Source organism: Halichoerus grypus, chromosome 3, assembly GCF_964656455.1.
Source record: "Halichoerus grypus chromosome 3, mHalGry1.hap1.1, whole genome shotgun sequence".
NCBI classification, from domain to species: Eukaryota; Metazoa; Chordata; class Mammalia; order Carnivora; family Phocidae; genus Halichoerus; species Halichoerus grypus.
Window position 1 is genome coordinate 200,684,822 of NC_135714.1, and position 18,170 is coordinate 200,702,991.

Sequence of the window (18,170 nt, forward strand, 5' to 3'; positions counted from 1 at the left end):
TCATCAGGCAGTAACTCCAATTATAGCCGCTTTTCCATTTGAAGTATCTTTCCTGGCATAAATTGCCCCAGTCTCTAGCAACTGCTATGCTGTTACTGATCTGGAAAGTACTTCTCCCCTCTATAATAGTCTGTGAGAACCATCGAAAGTAGTTTGCTTTAATTTAGCAGGACCAATAGCGCACACTCATGGTCTTGCCTTACGTCAAAGCACTTCTCTTGCTCTCTCCCACAAGATCAGCGGAGGTTTTTGGGTGTCTTAACATCCCACAGAACATCACACTGGTCGGCTGTGTTGATGATATCTTGCTGACTGGATCTGATGAACAGGAAACAGCAAGTTCCTTCGATGCCTTAGTCACATGCAGGTCAGCTAGTGGTAGAGGGAAACATCCCTCCACCTATGAAGCAGGGTATCATTCAGCAACCGGTCAGGAAGACAGAAGGAACTACACAAATTAAACAAGAATTTAATATAAGGAAAGGGTTAAACATGCCGATGAACTGAAAAACTAAAATGGGACCATCATAATGTGGGAAGCAAAGGCAGAAGAAAAATTATTAAAGTTCCTTACTACCTAGAGTCCTTGAAAGAGGCAGAGTGACCTTCCTCTAGGAACTCAGCTGCCTCCATGTTGACACTTTGCTAAGGCAAAAGGCAATCCTAGCCTGACCCCACCGCTCCAGGAGCCTGTAAGTCTACTTTAACATATAAAAATTCCTTTGGAAACTTCCTTTATCTCTAAAGCCCCCAAGATGCATGTTGGCAGTCATTCCCCAAGCATATGGCCCACTGATAGACATCTGAAGGGTCTCATGACGCAGGTTTTATGAGACAGTAATAAATGACCTCTCCCCAACAATAGCTAGCCCTCTCAAGGTCCTGGAAATCTTGCTTCCAAAATTCCTTAGAGACTTCCACTATCCCTAACCCCCTCCCAACTTGAAAGTATATAATGGGCCACTCCTCATGACCCCAGTGCCGCTCTTTCTGCCCATGGGTCCTGTCCCCGTGCTTTAATAAAAGCACCTTTTTGCACCAAAGACTTTGGCTGTCAGCTTCAAACCCTAATGTCTTTCCTACATCAATCAAATCAACAGAAATAGATGACTCAGGAAGTAATTGTCACTGCTAGAACAGATTTGAGAAGTTAGGGTTATAAGAGCCAGAACTTGGAGGGAAATCTCTATAGAATGACTATTTTCTTTTTTAAAGATTTTACTTATTTATTTGGCAGAGACACAGCGAGAGAGGGAACACAAGCAGGGGGAGTGGGAGAGGGAGAAGCAGGCTTCCCGCAGAGCAGGGAGCCGGATGCAGGGCTTGATCCCAGGGTCCTGGGATCGTGACCTAAGCCAGAGGCAGACGCTTAACGACTGAGCCACCCAGGCGCCCCTATAGAATGACTCTTGAAGGGGGACCGTAACTACAGGGCTACTGCCAGCTCTCTGGAGCTCAGAAGGGCAGTCCCAGAGTAAAATCCCGGACTCTTTAAGGAGGGTCACTTCTCAGTGCTTGCTAAACATCTGAGGGAGTATGATGAAATCTGCTCCAGGAAAGCTAAAAAAAAAGTTGGAGACTGGAACCAGCTGTCACTGCCAGGTTAACTTTTGTTGCTGTGGTGACATCCCTGTGAAATGCAAGCAGAAGGGGAAACAGCAAATCCCTCTTCCCTTCCCCTTCCCGGCCTCTCTCTAGCTCCCCCTATTGTCACAATTTAATAAAGCTTTTAGCGAAGGAGAAACCACACTGTGGCGTTCCAACAAGCTAAATAAAGAAGGGTGTGTTTGAAACAGAGCTGTATCTGCTTAACAACTGGCACATTTATTACAGGAAAGTTCTGACTCTTAGCAAGACTGTGCTCAGTTAAGCCCTAATCTACCTCCTTGGCCGTTACTACCTAAATCTTGGGTTAGAACTCATGCTAAAGCCTAAATACTTTCTCTAATCCTAAGGATTTGGTATTTCCCCAAACTCATTAAAAAACTCTCAAATCACAGATTATATCCTCTGTGCTTTTGCTCAGAGTAGTCATTCTGTGTGGAACTGTTCCCGTCCCCCTCATCCCACAGATTTCCCGACTGTCTTAGAAACAATAATTTACACTTACTCAACACTTACTATTGCTGCACATTATTCTAGGCTCTTTGCATATTTAACTTATTTAATCCTTAACACAACCCTCTGAGGTATACATTATCTATTTCCTCCTTTTGCAAATAAAAATAGCTATATAACTTGCCTGAAGTCATGTAACTAATAAAAAGTAGACCCAGTCTTCCAAAACCTCTGTCATAAGCAATTTAAAATACTGCCTTATAAGATCCAAATCAAAGGTCACCTCCTCCAAAAGGACTGACTCCTAGAGTCCCTCAGGCCAAATTATTTGCTTCCTCCCTGATACTAATATATTTTTACCACGGCAGAGCTTTTCAGTGTACATGATCTTTTTACTGATATTTATAACTGTGTACCTTCTATAAATAGTCTAGTCCACAGCTGTCTAATAGAGCCTCCTGCAATGACAGGGTTGTGTCTCTTCTTTACAACACACGTAGCCACTAGCCACACGTAGCTATTAAACAGTTGAAATGTAGCCAGTGTTACTCATTTTATTTTATTTAAATTTATATCTAACTAGCCACAGGTGGCTAGTGGCTACAGTACTGGATAGTGAAGATCCAGTGCATAACATAGCACAGAACGGTTCCTCAAAAAAAAAGTTCACTGAATGAATGAATCCTTCATGAAAAACCTCATTGGGAAAAAAAGAAAACGCTTTCTTAGCTTCATTTTTTTTTCTTTCAAGCCATATACAGATTCACATTGGTTTACTTCATTAATAAATGTGTATTTGAGTAAACATTCAATGAAATATTATGTAGCTCCACTATCAAGATCTAGTCATATTTTATCTTGCATAATAATACGTATCTATATGCCACATTAAGTGACTTTATTTTTTGCAAAAGTTTTTAAAGGATTTTAGTCAATTTGTTGTGTCAATATTTAATTTGTAACTGTGGATGCTGGCTCAGCAATCATTTTTTTTCTCTGCATTGTTCACTGATAAACCCCAAATGACTAGGTCGGTGCCTGAAGGAATGAATCATATATACGAGGGCATCTTTGTGAAATGTGAAAACTTACAAATTATTTTCGAATATTATGTAATTTTTATGAACACTTAATGTAATAACTGAGGAAACGTTAAATCTATAGACGTTAGACATCTATTCCTTTTAATTTCGAAAATGTTTTCTTTGGCGTTTTGGAGCAAATACCCTATCATTTCCAATTTCTAAACAAAAACTGACGTCTTCTGGAGGCTTCTCACATCCTCCTCAAAATGCTTGACTGATAATAGGCCTTTGGCTGGGCTGAAACCGCAATATTTAAAATGTAAATGTATAAGGACAAGGGGTTTGGAAGGAAGCTCTAAATTGGTTAGAAGTGAGGCTAACGACAACTAAGATTGAAAGCGTCCACCCAACGAAGCCAGGGATCGCGTGCCCCAATCCCAGCGTCAGCTCCCCTAACTGGGGGATCCGCGAGGCCCCCCGCCTACCCGGCTGAAGCCCCGCCCGCCCACAGGCCCCGCCCAGCCACACCGAGGCCCCGCCCCGCCCAAGCGGGTCCTCCGGCCTCACTGAGGCTCCGCCCCCGCAGGCCCCGCCCCGCCGCACATGCTGCCATAGAAACCCAGAAAGCGACATGGCTGCCGCCGGCCTGGGAGAAAAGTTTTTGACGCTGCCGGCGGCAGCCCTACCCACGCCACCGTCATTTTCGCCACAGGCGGCAGCTCCCGTCCGAGGGAAGCCTAAGAAGTGGCTGGTCTATCCGCATCCACCGAAGAGCTCCCGCCTGTCTCGGTCGGTTCTGCGCTGGCTCCAGGGCCTGGATCTCACCTTCTTCCCCAGGAACGTCAGCAGGTGCAGGAGCGAGCCGCCTAGACGGGCGCCTGGGCCTGAGCATCCCGGGGACCCACGGACGACCCCGTGGCCCCGCCTGCCCCGCCACGGCGCAGGGGCCGCCCCACTCAGCTAGCCTGCTCCGCCCAGTCTAGGTTTCCGTGCCAGACCCCTGCCCGCTCAGCGCGCGCACACACACACACACACACACACACACACACATACACACACACGTACACACACACACATACATACACACATACACGCACATACACACACACGCACACACACACATACATACACACACATACATACACACACGTACACACACACATACACACACACGCACATACACACACATACACACACGTACACACACACACACATACACACACATACATACATACACACACGTACACACACACGCACGCACGCACACCCCTTCCCCTCTGAGGGAGCGGGCCTGCAAAATACACGAGGAAGCTTTCGTATATTTATCCATTCAATCAATCATTACATTGTAGACTTAAGCTAATATAGAATGCCTCGGTGACTACAAAAACATTTAAACAGTCAAGCCTCTTTCTTTAGAAACACTGGACATCAATTAATGGCCGTGGGGATCAGTCTACCCTCCGGATGGCACCTACTGAAGAAAGTTGATGCCTAGCTGCAGCACCCTGAACCTCACGGGCAGTTAATATCTGCTCTGGGAATGCGAACTGACTCCCATAAACATGAAGACGATGACATTTTTTGCAGTCAAGGACTCTGGTTTACTAATATCAATATTTTTTGATAAAGACATGCCTGAAATTTTCAATGTGCATAGGAATCAGCTAGGGATCTTGTTAAAATGCAGAGTCAATACGAATTAATAGTTTGGGTTCATAAAAAGAACACCAAAGCCTTTGGTGTGTATCTAATCTTATCAAAATTCTATTCCATAGCAAATCTTCCTCAAAGCAATGATCCAACAAAACTAATTTTATAAGTTATTTGCTGTCAGTATGGAATATTCAATCGGTGTTAATTGATTATAAAATATTACCAACTGTAAAAGTAACTACATTTTATTTCATTTCCTTAATGCTATCTATGTGTGGATCAGGGATTTTTCAAATGGTTTCCTGATTGCAGAAATATTCACTATATATTACCCCTGGGACCTTAAATTGTCATCCTTTGAAAATGGAACTTCTTTGAAAGTCAAGTTGGATAACTGGGCACAGTTGGAGCAGGTAAATTAGCAGTCATTGACACTTTGTTAAGAATTTTGTGTTTTTAAAGGTGTACTTCTGACCTCTTGGATATCTACACATATGTGTGTGTGGCTACTGAGTTGGCAGCTCATTTCCCTGTATTGAAAAGAATGTTGTTAAAGCTTGTCATGAGTCCCTTATGAAACTGAGCATACTCATTTCAAATTGGAGTGGGACAGAATAATTGGTTTTCTTGCTGAAGAATAATATCTTTTAATAATTAACACGTTAAACACAAAAAAAATTAGTTGAGAGACAAAAGGGGGATTAAAGTGAATTCCTAGGAATTGGAGATTTATATAGAACTTCTTATAATGAAAATTCTTTCTTTCTACTATTAAAGTTCCTGGCAAGAAAAAAAATTAAATTACCTAAAGAGCTAATCCATGGAACAATTCATTGCAAAGCTGGAGTACCTGAAATCCTGATCCAAGAGGTTTATACCTTGTTAACACATCGAGAGTAAGTCATTCGGAATTTTTCTAGCAATACAGTTTAACATGAAAATTTGATATCAGTCTCATTACTAAAATGTGGCTTGTGAACAGTATTTTATTTTTTATTTCCAGAATTAAAAGTATCCAGGACGACCTCGTGAATTTCACAGACTATAGTTACCAGATGCGTTTGCCCCTAGTTCCTCGGTCTACAGCTTCCAAGTCGATTAAAGATAACATCAGGTTATCAGAAATAATAAGCAATCCCAACATGCTCAGCAATGAACTTAAAGTAGAGTACCTCTTACTTCTACAAATGTTGCAAAGAAAATTAAGCAGAAAACTGAATCCAAGTAAGTTTTCCTTGGAAATAGTCGATTGAGTTCTTCCCAACTTAATGAGGCTATACTTGAGTACAAATGAAAGAAAAGCTGGCCATTGTCTGTCCCATTTCTGCTTTTTCTGTCCCAGGCTTAAAGGGAAAATAGTTCTCTTATGCTAGCAGTGGAACGATTTATTATCATTGGAGTGGTTTATGTAATAATTTTTCTAATGCAAACATAGCTTAACTGAGTGTATTAATACTTTTAAGAAAAACGTTAGTGAAAGCGTTCACATAAAATTTTGTGGGAAATAAGAGGTTCACATATCATCTCAAGTTACTAAAGAGGATGGGAATATTTAAGACTTCATCAGGATATAAGTACTTTAGGAAAAGCCTGGACTACCGTGATTCATTCCAGATGCTTTCTAGCGTATGGCCAGTGTTACCCTTTCTGTAGTAGCCTCCGTATGTAGATTGGGTAAGGTAAGGCTGACTGGGGCAACCCAAGGCAACTTTCCAGAGATACCACCGAAATAATTCTCAAAGCATCCAAAGCATTTGCCATCAGAGTCCCAACAGTTGGCAAGTTAGTGAACTTTCTTTTTTTTTTTTTGTTTTTTGTTTTTGTTTTTGCTTTTGCTTTTCTGACACCACTCGTGTCCTGGAATTTTGTAGTCCTTGATTCCAGACACTTAGTGACTTTATCGTGACGGTGGCACCCAAACCATTAATGAATAAGGCAGCTGTAGTCATTAGGATTTCGCTCTTTTGAACCCTAGTTTTCTGAAGAGCCATTTTCTCTCTAGTCCCTGGAAGGAAACGAGAGCAGTAACTGTCACTTGCCCCTAACTGTGAGTTGGATATCTTGGATTTTGTCCTCTGTTACTCTGTTCATCTTCCATTGCCTATCAGTTTTTGTTTCTCTTCCTTGATTTGCTCTCCTTTCTGGTTCCACTCATGAGTTTGTGAGTAGAGAAAGAATTGAGTTTATTAATCCTGTTGTGGAATTGTGTATTCAAATTCTTTTGTATGTTTTTAAACATTAAAATTTTGCTGTGATTTTTGTCATACATGCATGCATATAAAGTGTATGTATGATTTAAAGAAGACAATGAATAAATATTTCTGAATCCCTTTATGGTCTAGGAAGTGGCACATTACCAATACCTTTACATTCTGCTGGTCTCCTTCTTACTGCATTCTCCATGGTTCCCTCTGAGAGTCACCACTGTCCTGCTGCCTTTGTTTGTAATTTCCTTGATGTAAAAAAAAAAAAAAATAGTTCATGCATACAATTTATGTTCTTCTTAATTTCATTCATATATATTTCTTAATTTAGATTTTATCCATCTTTGTAGTAGGCAGAATGGGGCCCCCATGTTGTTCATGCCCCAGTCCCTGGAACCTGTGAATATGCGGCATTACATGGCAAAAGAGGCTTTGCAGAAGTTGCACACCTTGACCTAGGGAGTTAATGCTGGGTTATCCAGGTGGGTCCAGTCTAATCACATGAGCACTTAAAAGCAGAGAACTTTCTCCAAGTGGAATCAGAGCAATGCAGCAGAAGCAGAAGTAGGGATGGTCTGAAGTGTGAGAGGGCCTCAGCCTTCCGTTGCTGCAGGGGCCACTCAGAGAACACAAGGAGATAGGGGCATGGCCTCAAAGGGCAAAGAACAACCCTCGGAGACAGCCAGCAACCACACAGAGACTTTGGACCTAGAAGGGCAAGGAACCAAATTCTGCCAAAAACCTGAATGAGCATGGGAGAGGATTTATCCCCAGGGCTTCCAGAAGGAATGCTGCCTTGCCAACACCTTGATTTCAGCCCAGTGAGACTTTAAAAAGAAGCCCTGAGACTTGTGTACTGGGAGAATAAAATGGCTGTTGTTCATAAGTCACCAAATTTATGGTAATTTGTTATGGCAGAAATGAAAAACAAATACAAACTTCATGGTCAATACTGTTGGCATCTTGGGGTTATAAAAACATTCTCCTACATTTAAATTTACTGAAGTTTAGCCTTTCACTTTTATTTATTTTTTAACTTTTAATTCCAGTAAAGTTACCATACAGTGTTATATTAGTTTCAGGTGTACAATATAGTCATTCAACACTTCCATATGTCACCCGGTGCTCATCACAACAAGTGCACACCTTCATCCCCATCACCCATCCCCCCCCCACCATGCACCTCCCTCTGGTAACCTTCAGTTTGTTCTCTAGAGTTAAGAGTCTGTTTCTTGGTTTGTTGCTTTTGTTTTCCTTTGCTCATTTGTTTTGTTTCTTAAATTCCACATATGAGCAAAATCATATGGTATTTGTCTTTCTCTGATTTATTTCCCTTAGCATTGTACTCTCTAGCCCCATCCATGTTGTTGCAAACAGCAAGATTTCATTCTTTTTTATGGCTGAGTAAAATTCCATTGTGTGTGTGTATATATATACATATATGTATACACACACACACACACACACACCACATTTTCTTTATTCATTTATTGGTGGACACTTGGGCTGCTTCCGTAGTTTAGCGAGCGTGAATAATGCTGCAATAAACATAGGGGTATATTAATTCCTTTGAATTAGTGTTTTTGTATTCTTTGGGTAAATACCCAATAGCATGATTACTGGATTGTAGGGTAGTTCTGTTTTTAAGGAACCTCCATACTGTTTTCCACAGTGGCTGCACCAGTTTGCATTCCCACCAACAGTGCATGAGGGTGCCTTTTTCTCCACATGCTCACCAACACTTGTTGTTTCTTGTGTTGTTGATTTTAACCATTCTGACAGGTGTGAGGTGATAGCTCATTATAGTTTTGATTTGCATTTCCCTAATGATGAGTGACATTGAGCATCTTTTCATATGTCTGTTGGCCATCTGGAAGTCTTCTTTGGAGAAATGTCTGTTTATACCTTCTTCCTATTTCTAAATTGGATTATTTGGTTTTTTAGGTGTTGAGTTGTATAAGTTCTTTATATTTTTTGGATACTAACCTTTTATCAGATAGGCCATTTGCAAATATCTTCTCCCATTCCATGAGTTGCCTTTTAGTTTTGTTGATTGCTTCCTTCACTGTGCAGAAGCTTTTTATTTTGATGTAGTCCCAATAGTTTATTGTGTTTTTATTTCCCTTGCCTTGGAGACATATATAGAAAAATGTTATGTTAGCCTTTCACTTTTAAATTTTTTTCAACTTTATTGAGTTATAATTGACAAATAGAAATATATTTAAGGTATACAACTTGATGTTTTGATGTACATATACATTGTATAATGATCACTGCAATCAAACATATCCATCTCCTCACATGATTGCCATTTTCTTTGTTTCTTTCTTTCCTTCTTTTTTCTTTTTTTTTCCTTGTTTGCTTGGTGTGGTGAGTACGCTTAAGATCAATCCTCTTAGCAGCAAATTTCAAGTACATGATACACTATTAACTATAGTCACCATGATATGTATTAGACCTGCAGAATTTATCCATCTTACATACCTTTGATCAGCATCTCCCCATGTCCCCTTCCCCCCAATCCCTGGACATTACCATTCTACTCTCTGCTTCTATGACTCTATTTTAGAGTCCACCTAGAAGTGAAATCATGCAGTATTATTTTTCCACATCTGGCTTATTTCACTTAGCATAAAGGTTGATTAATATTCCATTAATATTCCATTGTGTGTGTGTGTATACACATACATATCACATTTTCTTTATACATTCATGCATTTCCATATCTTCAGTGATTGTGAATAATGCTGCAATGAACATGGGCGTACAGATACCTCTCTGAAATACTGATTTCATTTCCTTTGGATATATACCCAGAAGTGGTATTGTTGGATCATATGGTAGTTCTATTTTTAATTTTGGGTCTCCATGCTGTTTTCCATAATGGCTGTACCAATTTACATTCCACCAACAGTGTAGAAGGGTTCTCTTTTCTTCCACATTCTCACCAACACTTTTTATACTTTGTCTTTTTTTTATAATAGCGATTCTAACAGGTGTATGATGATATATTTTTGTGGTTTTGATTGCATTTCCCTGATTACTGATCATGATTAGTGATGTTGAGTACCTATTTATATACCTATTGGCCATTTGTATATCTTATTTTTTTAAGATTTTCTTTTTAAGTAATATCTACATCCAACATGGGGCTCAAACTCACAAGCCCAAGATCAAGAGTCACACACTCCATCAACCAAGACAGGCAGGTGCTCCTGTATTTCTTATTTTGAGAAATGTCTACTCTGGTCCTTTGCCCAGTTTTTAGTTGGGTTATTTGTTTTGTTTGCTATTGAATTGTATGAGTTCCTTATATGTTTTGGATATTACTCCTTTATACATTGTAAATTATAAAACATTGATGAAGGAAATAAAAGAAGACAGATAAATGGAAAGACATCCTATGTTCATGAATTAGAAGAATTAATATTGTTAAAATGTCTATACTACCCAATTGATCTATAGATTCAATGCAAGCTTGCAAAATTTCAATGGCAGTCTTTACAGAAATAGAAAAAAACAATCGTGAATTCATATGGAACTACAAAAGAACCCGAAAAGCCAAAGCAATCCTGAGAAAGAAGAACGAAGCTGAAGACATCAGACTTCCTGATTTCAAGCTAAATACAAAGCTATAGTAATTAAAATAGTAAGATACTGGCATGAAAACAGACATTTGGACCAATGAAACAGAATTGCAAGTCCAGAAATAAATCCATGCATTTACAGACACTTGATCTTCAATAAGGATGCCAAGAACACACAATGGGGAAAAGATAGTCTCCTCAATAAATCATGTTGAGAAAATTGAATATCCACTTGCAGAAGAATGAGTTTGGACCCTTATCTCACACCCCAACATAAGACCAGAACAGGTCTTATGTTTAAGAAACCATAAAACTACTAGAAGAGAGCATAGGAAAAAAGTTTCTTGACATTGGCATTGGCAATGATTTTTTGGAAATGACATCAAAAGCACAGGCAACAAAAGCAAAAAAAAACCATGTGCGATTGCATCAAACTAAAAGGCTTCCACATAAAAAAGGAAACAAGAGTGAAAAGGTAACCTATAAAATGGAAAAAAAAAAAAAAAGGTTTGCAAAACATAGATCTGGTAAGGGGTTAGTCTCTTTTAAGATCTTAATTCATCTGCAACTGAAATGGAGAACCAACTGTCTCAGACCATTTCCTGAACAAAATTTATTCTTTTCTCACTGATTTGTAATAATACCCTCCTGTCTCAAACGTTTCCAGTTTCTTTATGTATATGGGTCTGTTTCCCAGCTCTAGCTGATTTTGTCTACCTGTGTGCAACCTCAACACCCTCACTGTCTTAGTTACTAGTGCTTTATAGTAAGTGCTGATACTTGGTAAAGCAAGTCCTGCAATTCTTAGAAATATCCTGTGGCATGGACCTTTGTTATTTCATTCACTGTGATTTTAATTGTTATGAATTCAGTAGTACTGCCTACTGTTATATTTGCCCTCACATCTATCATATTATTTTGTGGCCTTTTTTTCTTTTTCTGTTCCTTGTTTTTGTCTCACCTATCTTTTCTTTCGGATTGAATCTTTTTTAAAGACTTCCCCCCACCCCTACTAATTTGGAAAATTTAAAATTTCTACTCTTTCTAGTGCTACCCTAGAAATTTTAACATGCATATGTATCCTAATGTAAAATTAATATCTTTACTTTCTTTCTCCAACTATAAGGACCCTAAAACAATGACAATGACGACTCCTGCCCAGCCCCCTACCACACTTCAGCATTTTAGTTCTGTCAAGTTTTTTTTTTAATACCACAAATCAGATACAATTATTTTTTATACATAACATTTGCTTACATTTAGTCGATCTCACCATTTCTGCTTCTCATTGGCTCTAGTTGGGATTTCTAGAACAAAACACAACTATTCTATTTAATCTTCTATTTAAAAGTCCATCTTGGTGCAAAGCTAACCTCTATCTCCCTTGTCTTCTTTTGACCACAATTTCTCTTTAGCCATGGTTCACCTCAACCCTTCAGATTCCTGAACAGTATTCAATTCTTACCAGTCTTGATTTTTGAGACTGTTGATTGTAAGCTCAGCCAAAGTAATTAACTGTGATAATTATAGTTCTGAGAATGTTATTGACCAGAGCTGTATATAGCATTAACAAGGTCTGATTGATGAGTAGAAATTACCTTAGACTCTTTTTCCGGCCTCAGTGAAGGCTGAGAGCTGCAGAGGAGGGGTAAGTGATCTTTAGAAGCACAGGGAAATCAATGCCCAAGTGTGATAGTTTATAGATTTAATGAGAAATATGGGAAACATGGAAGTAATTTTAAGTCACTATTTTTATAGTATAAACATGTTTGAAAATGAAATAAATCCTGTATGATTTATATGAAATATAAAAAAACCCACATGAAATACAAAAAAATCATCTAACCTTTTATGACAGAAGTCAATACAGTGTTTTCTTTTTAGGGTACTGTATGGGAGAGATAGGCAGGGGATTTGGGGATACTAATAATACAACCCAGGTGTATTCATTCCAAAGATTCATCAGCCTGTAAACACACGATTTGTTCACTTTTCTGTATACATATTACTATTAAATAAGAACTTACTAAAAAACTAATAGGAACATAAAGATGTTGTCTTTAAAGTAACTTTTTAAAGCAACTATTCTGTACATCAGAGGTGTGAACAATGTGGGGAGAGGGTTAATAACCTCCCATCCACACCACTCTTAGGAATATGATTAAAGAAACGTCTAAAGAATTTGCCTACTTTGTAAATTGTGGTGTCTTATTTTGGCAATGGCCATAGTGAATTTCTAACGAAGAGTTTCTGTACTCGTATTTTCTAGAATGGTTTGAGGTCAAACCAACAGTGGGAGAACTTACTCTCGATCGTCTTCCTCCCAAAGTCTCTGGGTGCAAACACAATGCCATGATTTCAAAGGAAGGCCTCACTCCTGCTTTACGTGAGTTTTTGTGATTGTTATTTTTAACTTTTTACCTGTTAAATGAGTGTTTCTACTTCATTCCTTTGAATTTAAAAAAAATCGTTAAAACGTCAGTCTAGGCCTTTAGTCTACCACTGTGTATTGTGTTGGTAGGCTGATGTTTTGATAGACTGAGGGGCCTGCAGTCTGCAAGTGCCAGTCGCGTCCAGAGACTCCCGAGCCAGCCTCCCCCCCCCCACGAAAGGGACAATTTCTGCTGATTTCTCTTGAAGTAGATGAGTCTGAAACAGGTGGGGCTCATCAGCAGAGCTCAAAACTCAGTTCTCTAGCAGGGATGATGCATCTGTCCCACGGCAGCGAGGGACACTTGCCTGCCTACATTTCCCAGTTGGTTGTACCCCAAGAAACCACTTGTCTAAATCCTGGTCGTTCAGAAAGCAAGTACAGCATCGCAAACTACACCCCACAAGCCAACGTCAGTCTCCTGCCTGTTTTTACATAGCCTGCAAGATAAGGATGGCTTTCACATTCTTATGTGGTTGAAAAAATATATCAAAAGAAAGATGATATTTCCTGACACATGAACATTATATGAAATTCAAATTTCCATGTCCGGAAATAAAGTCGTATTGGAACCTGGCCACGCCTGTTCTTCATGCCTTGTCTGTGGCGACTTTTGCCCAACAGCAGGGCTGAGTCATGGCCAGTTGTTGCCCACAAAGTGGGCTTCTAGATTTAATGAATACAAACAGACATAGCCAATACAACTAATACTTCTGCGGACATGTTGAGGACATACTTTTATTAAAAATTATTCATTGTTTATCTGAAATTCGAATTTAACTGAGTGTCCATATTTTATCTGACAAACCTACCACAAAGCCTAAAGTATTGACTGTCAGGCCTTTGATGGAAAATATTTGGGGACCTCTGCTGCAGGGCATGTTTTCTACTGTTAAGGGATTTCATGGGAGAGAAAAAGGTTTTTGTTTACATAAGGTCTGGAAAAGCAATGTCAACAGATTCCTTCATTTAAACTTAGGATTTCACAGAGCCTTTTATATGCTAATATGCATTGTAAATATTAAAGAGCAGAGGTACAGAATCAAGTGTTTTCCAAACTCTATTTGATCACACATCACTATCATTGAGTTCTGTTTTTGCTAATGGCCTGCTAGAACTACTGTTTCTCAGAGCGCACTTCTTAGTATCTAGACATTAGGCCCGTCCATGAAAACCTCTTTAACTCATCACATGCCCAAGGCATGGGACTCTGCATGACAGAACCCAACAGAAGTAACGATGTTTCTATGGGGAAAAAGAATGTATCCATAGTTTCACCTTCAGGTTCTGGGCCTACATCCTCTCCTTCAATCTGCCTCAACCTCGTTCCCATGGTGACGCCTGCAGTGAAAACTCCAGCAGGCTGGGAGCCACAGGAGGGCTGAGGCCGAGTCAGGGGGGAGCCTTCCCCACGGCTCTTTTGGTTCACTTGCTTGCCTCTTTCCCCTTCCGGCTACTTGGACCTGACTCAGGCCAGGAAAGCACGTGGCCACTTGCTTTGGGACCTGCAATGAAAAGGCAGAGGACGAATGAGTCGCAGCGGGGCGTCCTTCCAGTGTGAGAAACAGATGCAAAGTGTCCATATTTGAGAAAATGATGCCTACCAGTGCTTGAATTGCTAAAGAGCATTCCTCATTTCTGTTCTCTTTTCAGAAAAATTTCAAGGTCACACACAGGCATTTTTAGAAAAATAATGCTATCATTTCAGATCAGAATGCCCAAGTAGAGTGGATTCTTGCTTTTACAATTTTAATCATGTATGAGCAGCTATAAATAACTTCTCCCCCATTTTATTCTCTCAGTGCTCTCTGTTATGAGTCCCTCTCACTTCGGTGGTCTTTTTCTATCCTTTTTAAAGTGGATGATGGGCTATGGAGGTTTTCAGGGCAGATCAGGATAGGAAGAAATATGCTTTTATCTTTATATGTCTCTCAATCCTGTTCCAGATACTTGGATTCTCTTAATCTAGGCAGAATGGAAAGTAATGAATGAATGGAGCAGACTTTGGTTAATTACATGGGAGAGAGCTGTTTTGCTAAATTTTATTTTCTCCCCAAATTTGTTCAAGGGATTCTATTTCAATTATTTTTTTAATTTAAATTCAATTAGCCAGCATATAGTACATCATCAGTTTTTGGTATAGTGTTCAGTGATTCATCAGTTGCGTGTAATACCCAGTGCTCATCACAACACGTGCCCTCCTTAATGCCCATCAGCCAGTTACCCCATCCCCCCACCCTCCTCCGTTTTCAGTTGTTTCTAATAAAAGAGTAGAGTGATAAGTTCAAGTCAGCTAACATAATTTGAAAGTTAATGGAAGGAGAAACAGAGCTAGACCACTGGAACTGGGCCCTCTTTTACCATCTAAGATTGCACTGCACGTAACAACACTGAAACGACAAGGCCATTCATCTGAAAAGCTTCTAATTATCTGATAAGGTGGTGAAAATTAATTGTTAGATAAGTCATTACCTTTGTTTTTGTTTTTGTTTTTTCTTTAACACTTAAATTCCTCCATTTGTTTACCTAAACCTAGCATCCAGCAAACTACTGGGCCGGGGGAAAACAGATTTCTTAGCTGTGACTGGCTCCTCACGTTGGAACTGAGTAACCTGAAGAGTCTGGGCAGCTTGGAGGCTTCAGTGCAGAGCTCCAGAAACTCAACTATGAATTCTGTGTATTTGCCAAATCTCAGCCCTGTGAAAACCATGGCACTGTTACCTCAGCTGCTTTCTGAAGCAACATCTAAAAATAACTGAGTCATATTCGGTATCAGATACACCAAAATCAGCCCTGGGTATTTTAGGCACTGCTAATGACTTTTGGAAGTGGATGACATTCAGATTTTTTATTTACGGCTACTATAACGTATGCTTTAAATATTCTGTTTACCAGGCATTTGGATGAACCTGGGCTCAGCCTGCTGCCCATCATTCTGCATGTTTCATGTATTAGAAACATTGGTCATTGTGCAGATATCTAATAACCACAAACTGATTTTAGTGTTGTTTATTTAAATATTCCAGGAAATATAGGTACTGGTGGCAATCCACTTAAGAAACTTGTGTGAAGCAAGCTGGAAAACATTCTTTTGAATCTGCTAGGAAATCTATAGAAACAAGGAAAAGTAAGCTTGGAAAGCACCCGTCTAATGGCTTTGAAGAAGCGATGCCCCGTCTCCTGCCATACTAAGTGGATAGAATTACCTAGTCTTGGATATATAAGTAAATTAAAGTGGTGTCTCATCCATAATTGGGCTGAAGAACATGCTTTTTCAATTCAATAACCATTTATTAAACACCTGTGCCAGTTACTGTTAAAAATACAAAATCAAATAACACAGAATGAGCAAGAATCATTTTAAAGGTACAATTAAACATAACTCACCATGACAAGTCAGTTATTTCTCATAAATTCTGTAGGAATGGTGAATCTACGTTTTTGTAATACATTTTCCTCATTAGAAATGAAAAGAGCTACTACTTTGCCTGATACATATTCACACATCACATGCATTCATAAAAATATTTATTCTGAATGATTATTATTTTACATAGGCCCACAGAGAACCTTGTCCACCCCCATAAATAGCCTGACTTGAAACATTTTTTAAAAAATAGGTGTCCCTCCTGTTGATAAGAGTTGTGGGAAAGGAAAATTGTGCTTCACTTGGAATTTGGTTCTGGGGTTTAGCAAACCATTCAGTTCAATTAAACATTTTCTACTGGTTGCTTCCACTCCCCATAATTTCGCTGGAGGGAAACCAAAGCAAGCTGGTATCTTGAAAGATTAATTATCTTTCATACATTCTTATAATTTTACATTCACATTTGGAAATTTTTCTTCAACTGGAATTTTTCATGTCTTTATGCTCTCTCATTAACAGTCTCATTTGCAACTTCTGAGAATGAGTATTAGGAACACTGAATCCCACGACGTGCCTGTCAATTTCCAGCTAAACTCTTGTCAATTGTTCTGCATTTTTGAAGGCTTGGCTTTATTAGAATTTCTCTCTCCAGAGACTTCCCAGTTTAATTTCACATTTTTGGCAGGTAATATTTAGTAAAAGAAAGTAAAGAGAGCCCTGATGAAATAGGATTACTTCTTGGGAGTGAGTGTGTTTAAAATCTAGTTTTATCTGAGGTAAAAGGTATACTTTAAATGCATATCTTAACCAGCTATAGGTTATTTATCTATGAACCTTGCATTCTTTTTTTTTTTTTTTTTTTTTTTAAAGATTTTATTTATTTATTTGACAGAGAGAGAGACAGCGAGAGAGGGAACACAAGCAGGGGGAGTGGGAAAGGGAGAAGCAGGCTTCCTGCCGAGCTGGGAGCCCGATGCGGGGCTTGATCCCGGGACTCCAGGATCATGACCTGAGCCGAAGGCAGTCGCTTAACCAACTGAGCCACCCAGGCGCCCCTGAACCTTGCATTCTAATGGGACAAATTTAAAGTAGAAAATTATGAGAATAATTTTCAACCCATAGAATATAGTTCCTTAGGAAAGGGTTATAGAAACAAGTCTTCTGAAGCTTGGCTGGGGAAAAGATCCAGAGAGAAGGATTAGATTTGGGTAAACAGTCATATAAAAAGTTTATTTATACTTCTCTTGACTGTATGTTCAATCACCTGAAAAAGCTAATCACTCATGGCCTATGGTAAGTTCTCAAGACTCCCGTGGGGCCTTTGGAGAGCTGTGGAAAACATGAACTAGTTTTATAGGTTTCATTTCATAGTGAGTAAGTAAATGAAGGTAGCAGGCCGTCAAAGTAGCAACTTCAGGAGCTCCTTGAAGATGAGCTGTATTGAGAGGCCAACACTACAGGTGTCTTCGGAAGGCCATCTGCTTCACGAAGGAGCTTTTCTAGGAGCTACAGCAGTTCCTCTGGGAGAGTCTTCAGTCAGTTGGCAGAATGCTTACCCAGAATGGAAGCCTCTGAGATACGCGGTTTGTATTCATTAGTGAAGCTTTTCCCCCTTTTATAAGAATTTTAGGGTTTGTTGTAGTCAGTGTTTCTTATGGGTGGAGAATTAACCTCGTGAACAGTCCACAGTGGTTTTTCTAGGTTTCCAAGTCATTGCTTTAATGTGACCATGTTCCTGAACACCTCTGGATGATGTCATGGAAATATATATAAATTTTGATTGACATAAAAATCATATTTTCACAAGATATAACTCATATTGATGTTGCAATTTTGTTAACG

At 39.4% G+C, this 18,170-nt stretch overlaps 2 protein-coding genes across 6 annotated transcripts in view; one reads left to right on the top strand and one right to left on the bottom strand.

Moving 5' to 3' along the window:
- Nucleotides 1-3,693: 3,693 nt before the first annotated feature.
- SPATA4 (spermatogenesis associated 4) lies at nucleotides 3,694-16,213 on the top strand. 2 transcript variants are annotated; one of them, XM_036110566.2, is made up of 6 exons: nucleotides 3,694-3,932; nucleotides 5,023-5,152; nucleotides 5,517-5,635; nucleotides 5,743-5,963; nucleotides 12,800-12,916; nucleotides 15,498-16,213. In XM_036110566.2, the coding sequence occupies exons 1-6, from the start codon at nucleotides 3,715-3,717 to the stop codon at nucleotides 15,566-15,568; spliced, it is 876 nt and encodes a 291-aa protein (XP_035966459.2). In that variant the 5' UTR covers nucleotides 3,694-3,714; the 3' UTR covers nucleotides 15,569-16,213. The 2 variants fall into 2 exon arrangements, with proteins under 2 accessions (XP_035966459.2, XP_035966468.2); XM_036110575.2 differs by having other exon boundaries at nucleotides 15,988-16,213.
- Nucleotides 12,957-18,170, bottom strand: part of WDR17 (WD repeat domain 17) — a 110,303-nt gene continuing 105,089 nt past the window's right edge. For 3 of the 4 annotated variants that reach the window (XM_078069872.1, XM_078069873.1, XM_078069877.1), the window contains one exon: nucleotides 12,957-14,466. In XM_078069872.1, the coding sequence (XP_077925998.1) occupies nucleotides 14,269-14,466 (198 nt within the window). In that variant the 3' untranslated portion in view covers nucleotides 12,957-14,268. The remainder of the gene's footprint in view (nucleotides 14,467-18,170) is intronic. The other variant, XM_078069875.1, reaches the window with a different exon arrangement.

Excerpts from the sequence above, each read along its gene's own strand:
- SPATA4 (XM_036110566.2), top strand. The coding sequence starts at position 3,715 with ATGGCTGCCGCCGGCCTGGGAGAAAAGTTTTTGACGCTGCCGGCGGCA. Across the intron at positions 5,636-5,742 it reads ACCTTGTTAACACATCGAGA|AATTAAAAGTATCCAGGACG; the intron begins GTAAGTCATTCG and ends TTTTATTTCCAG. Across the intron at positions 5,964-12,799 it reads AAGCAGAAAACTGAATCCAA|AATGGTTTGAGGTCAAACCA; the intron begins GTAAGTTTTCCT and ends CGTATTTTCTAG.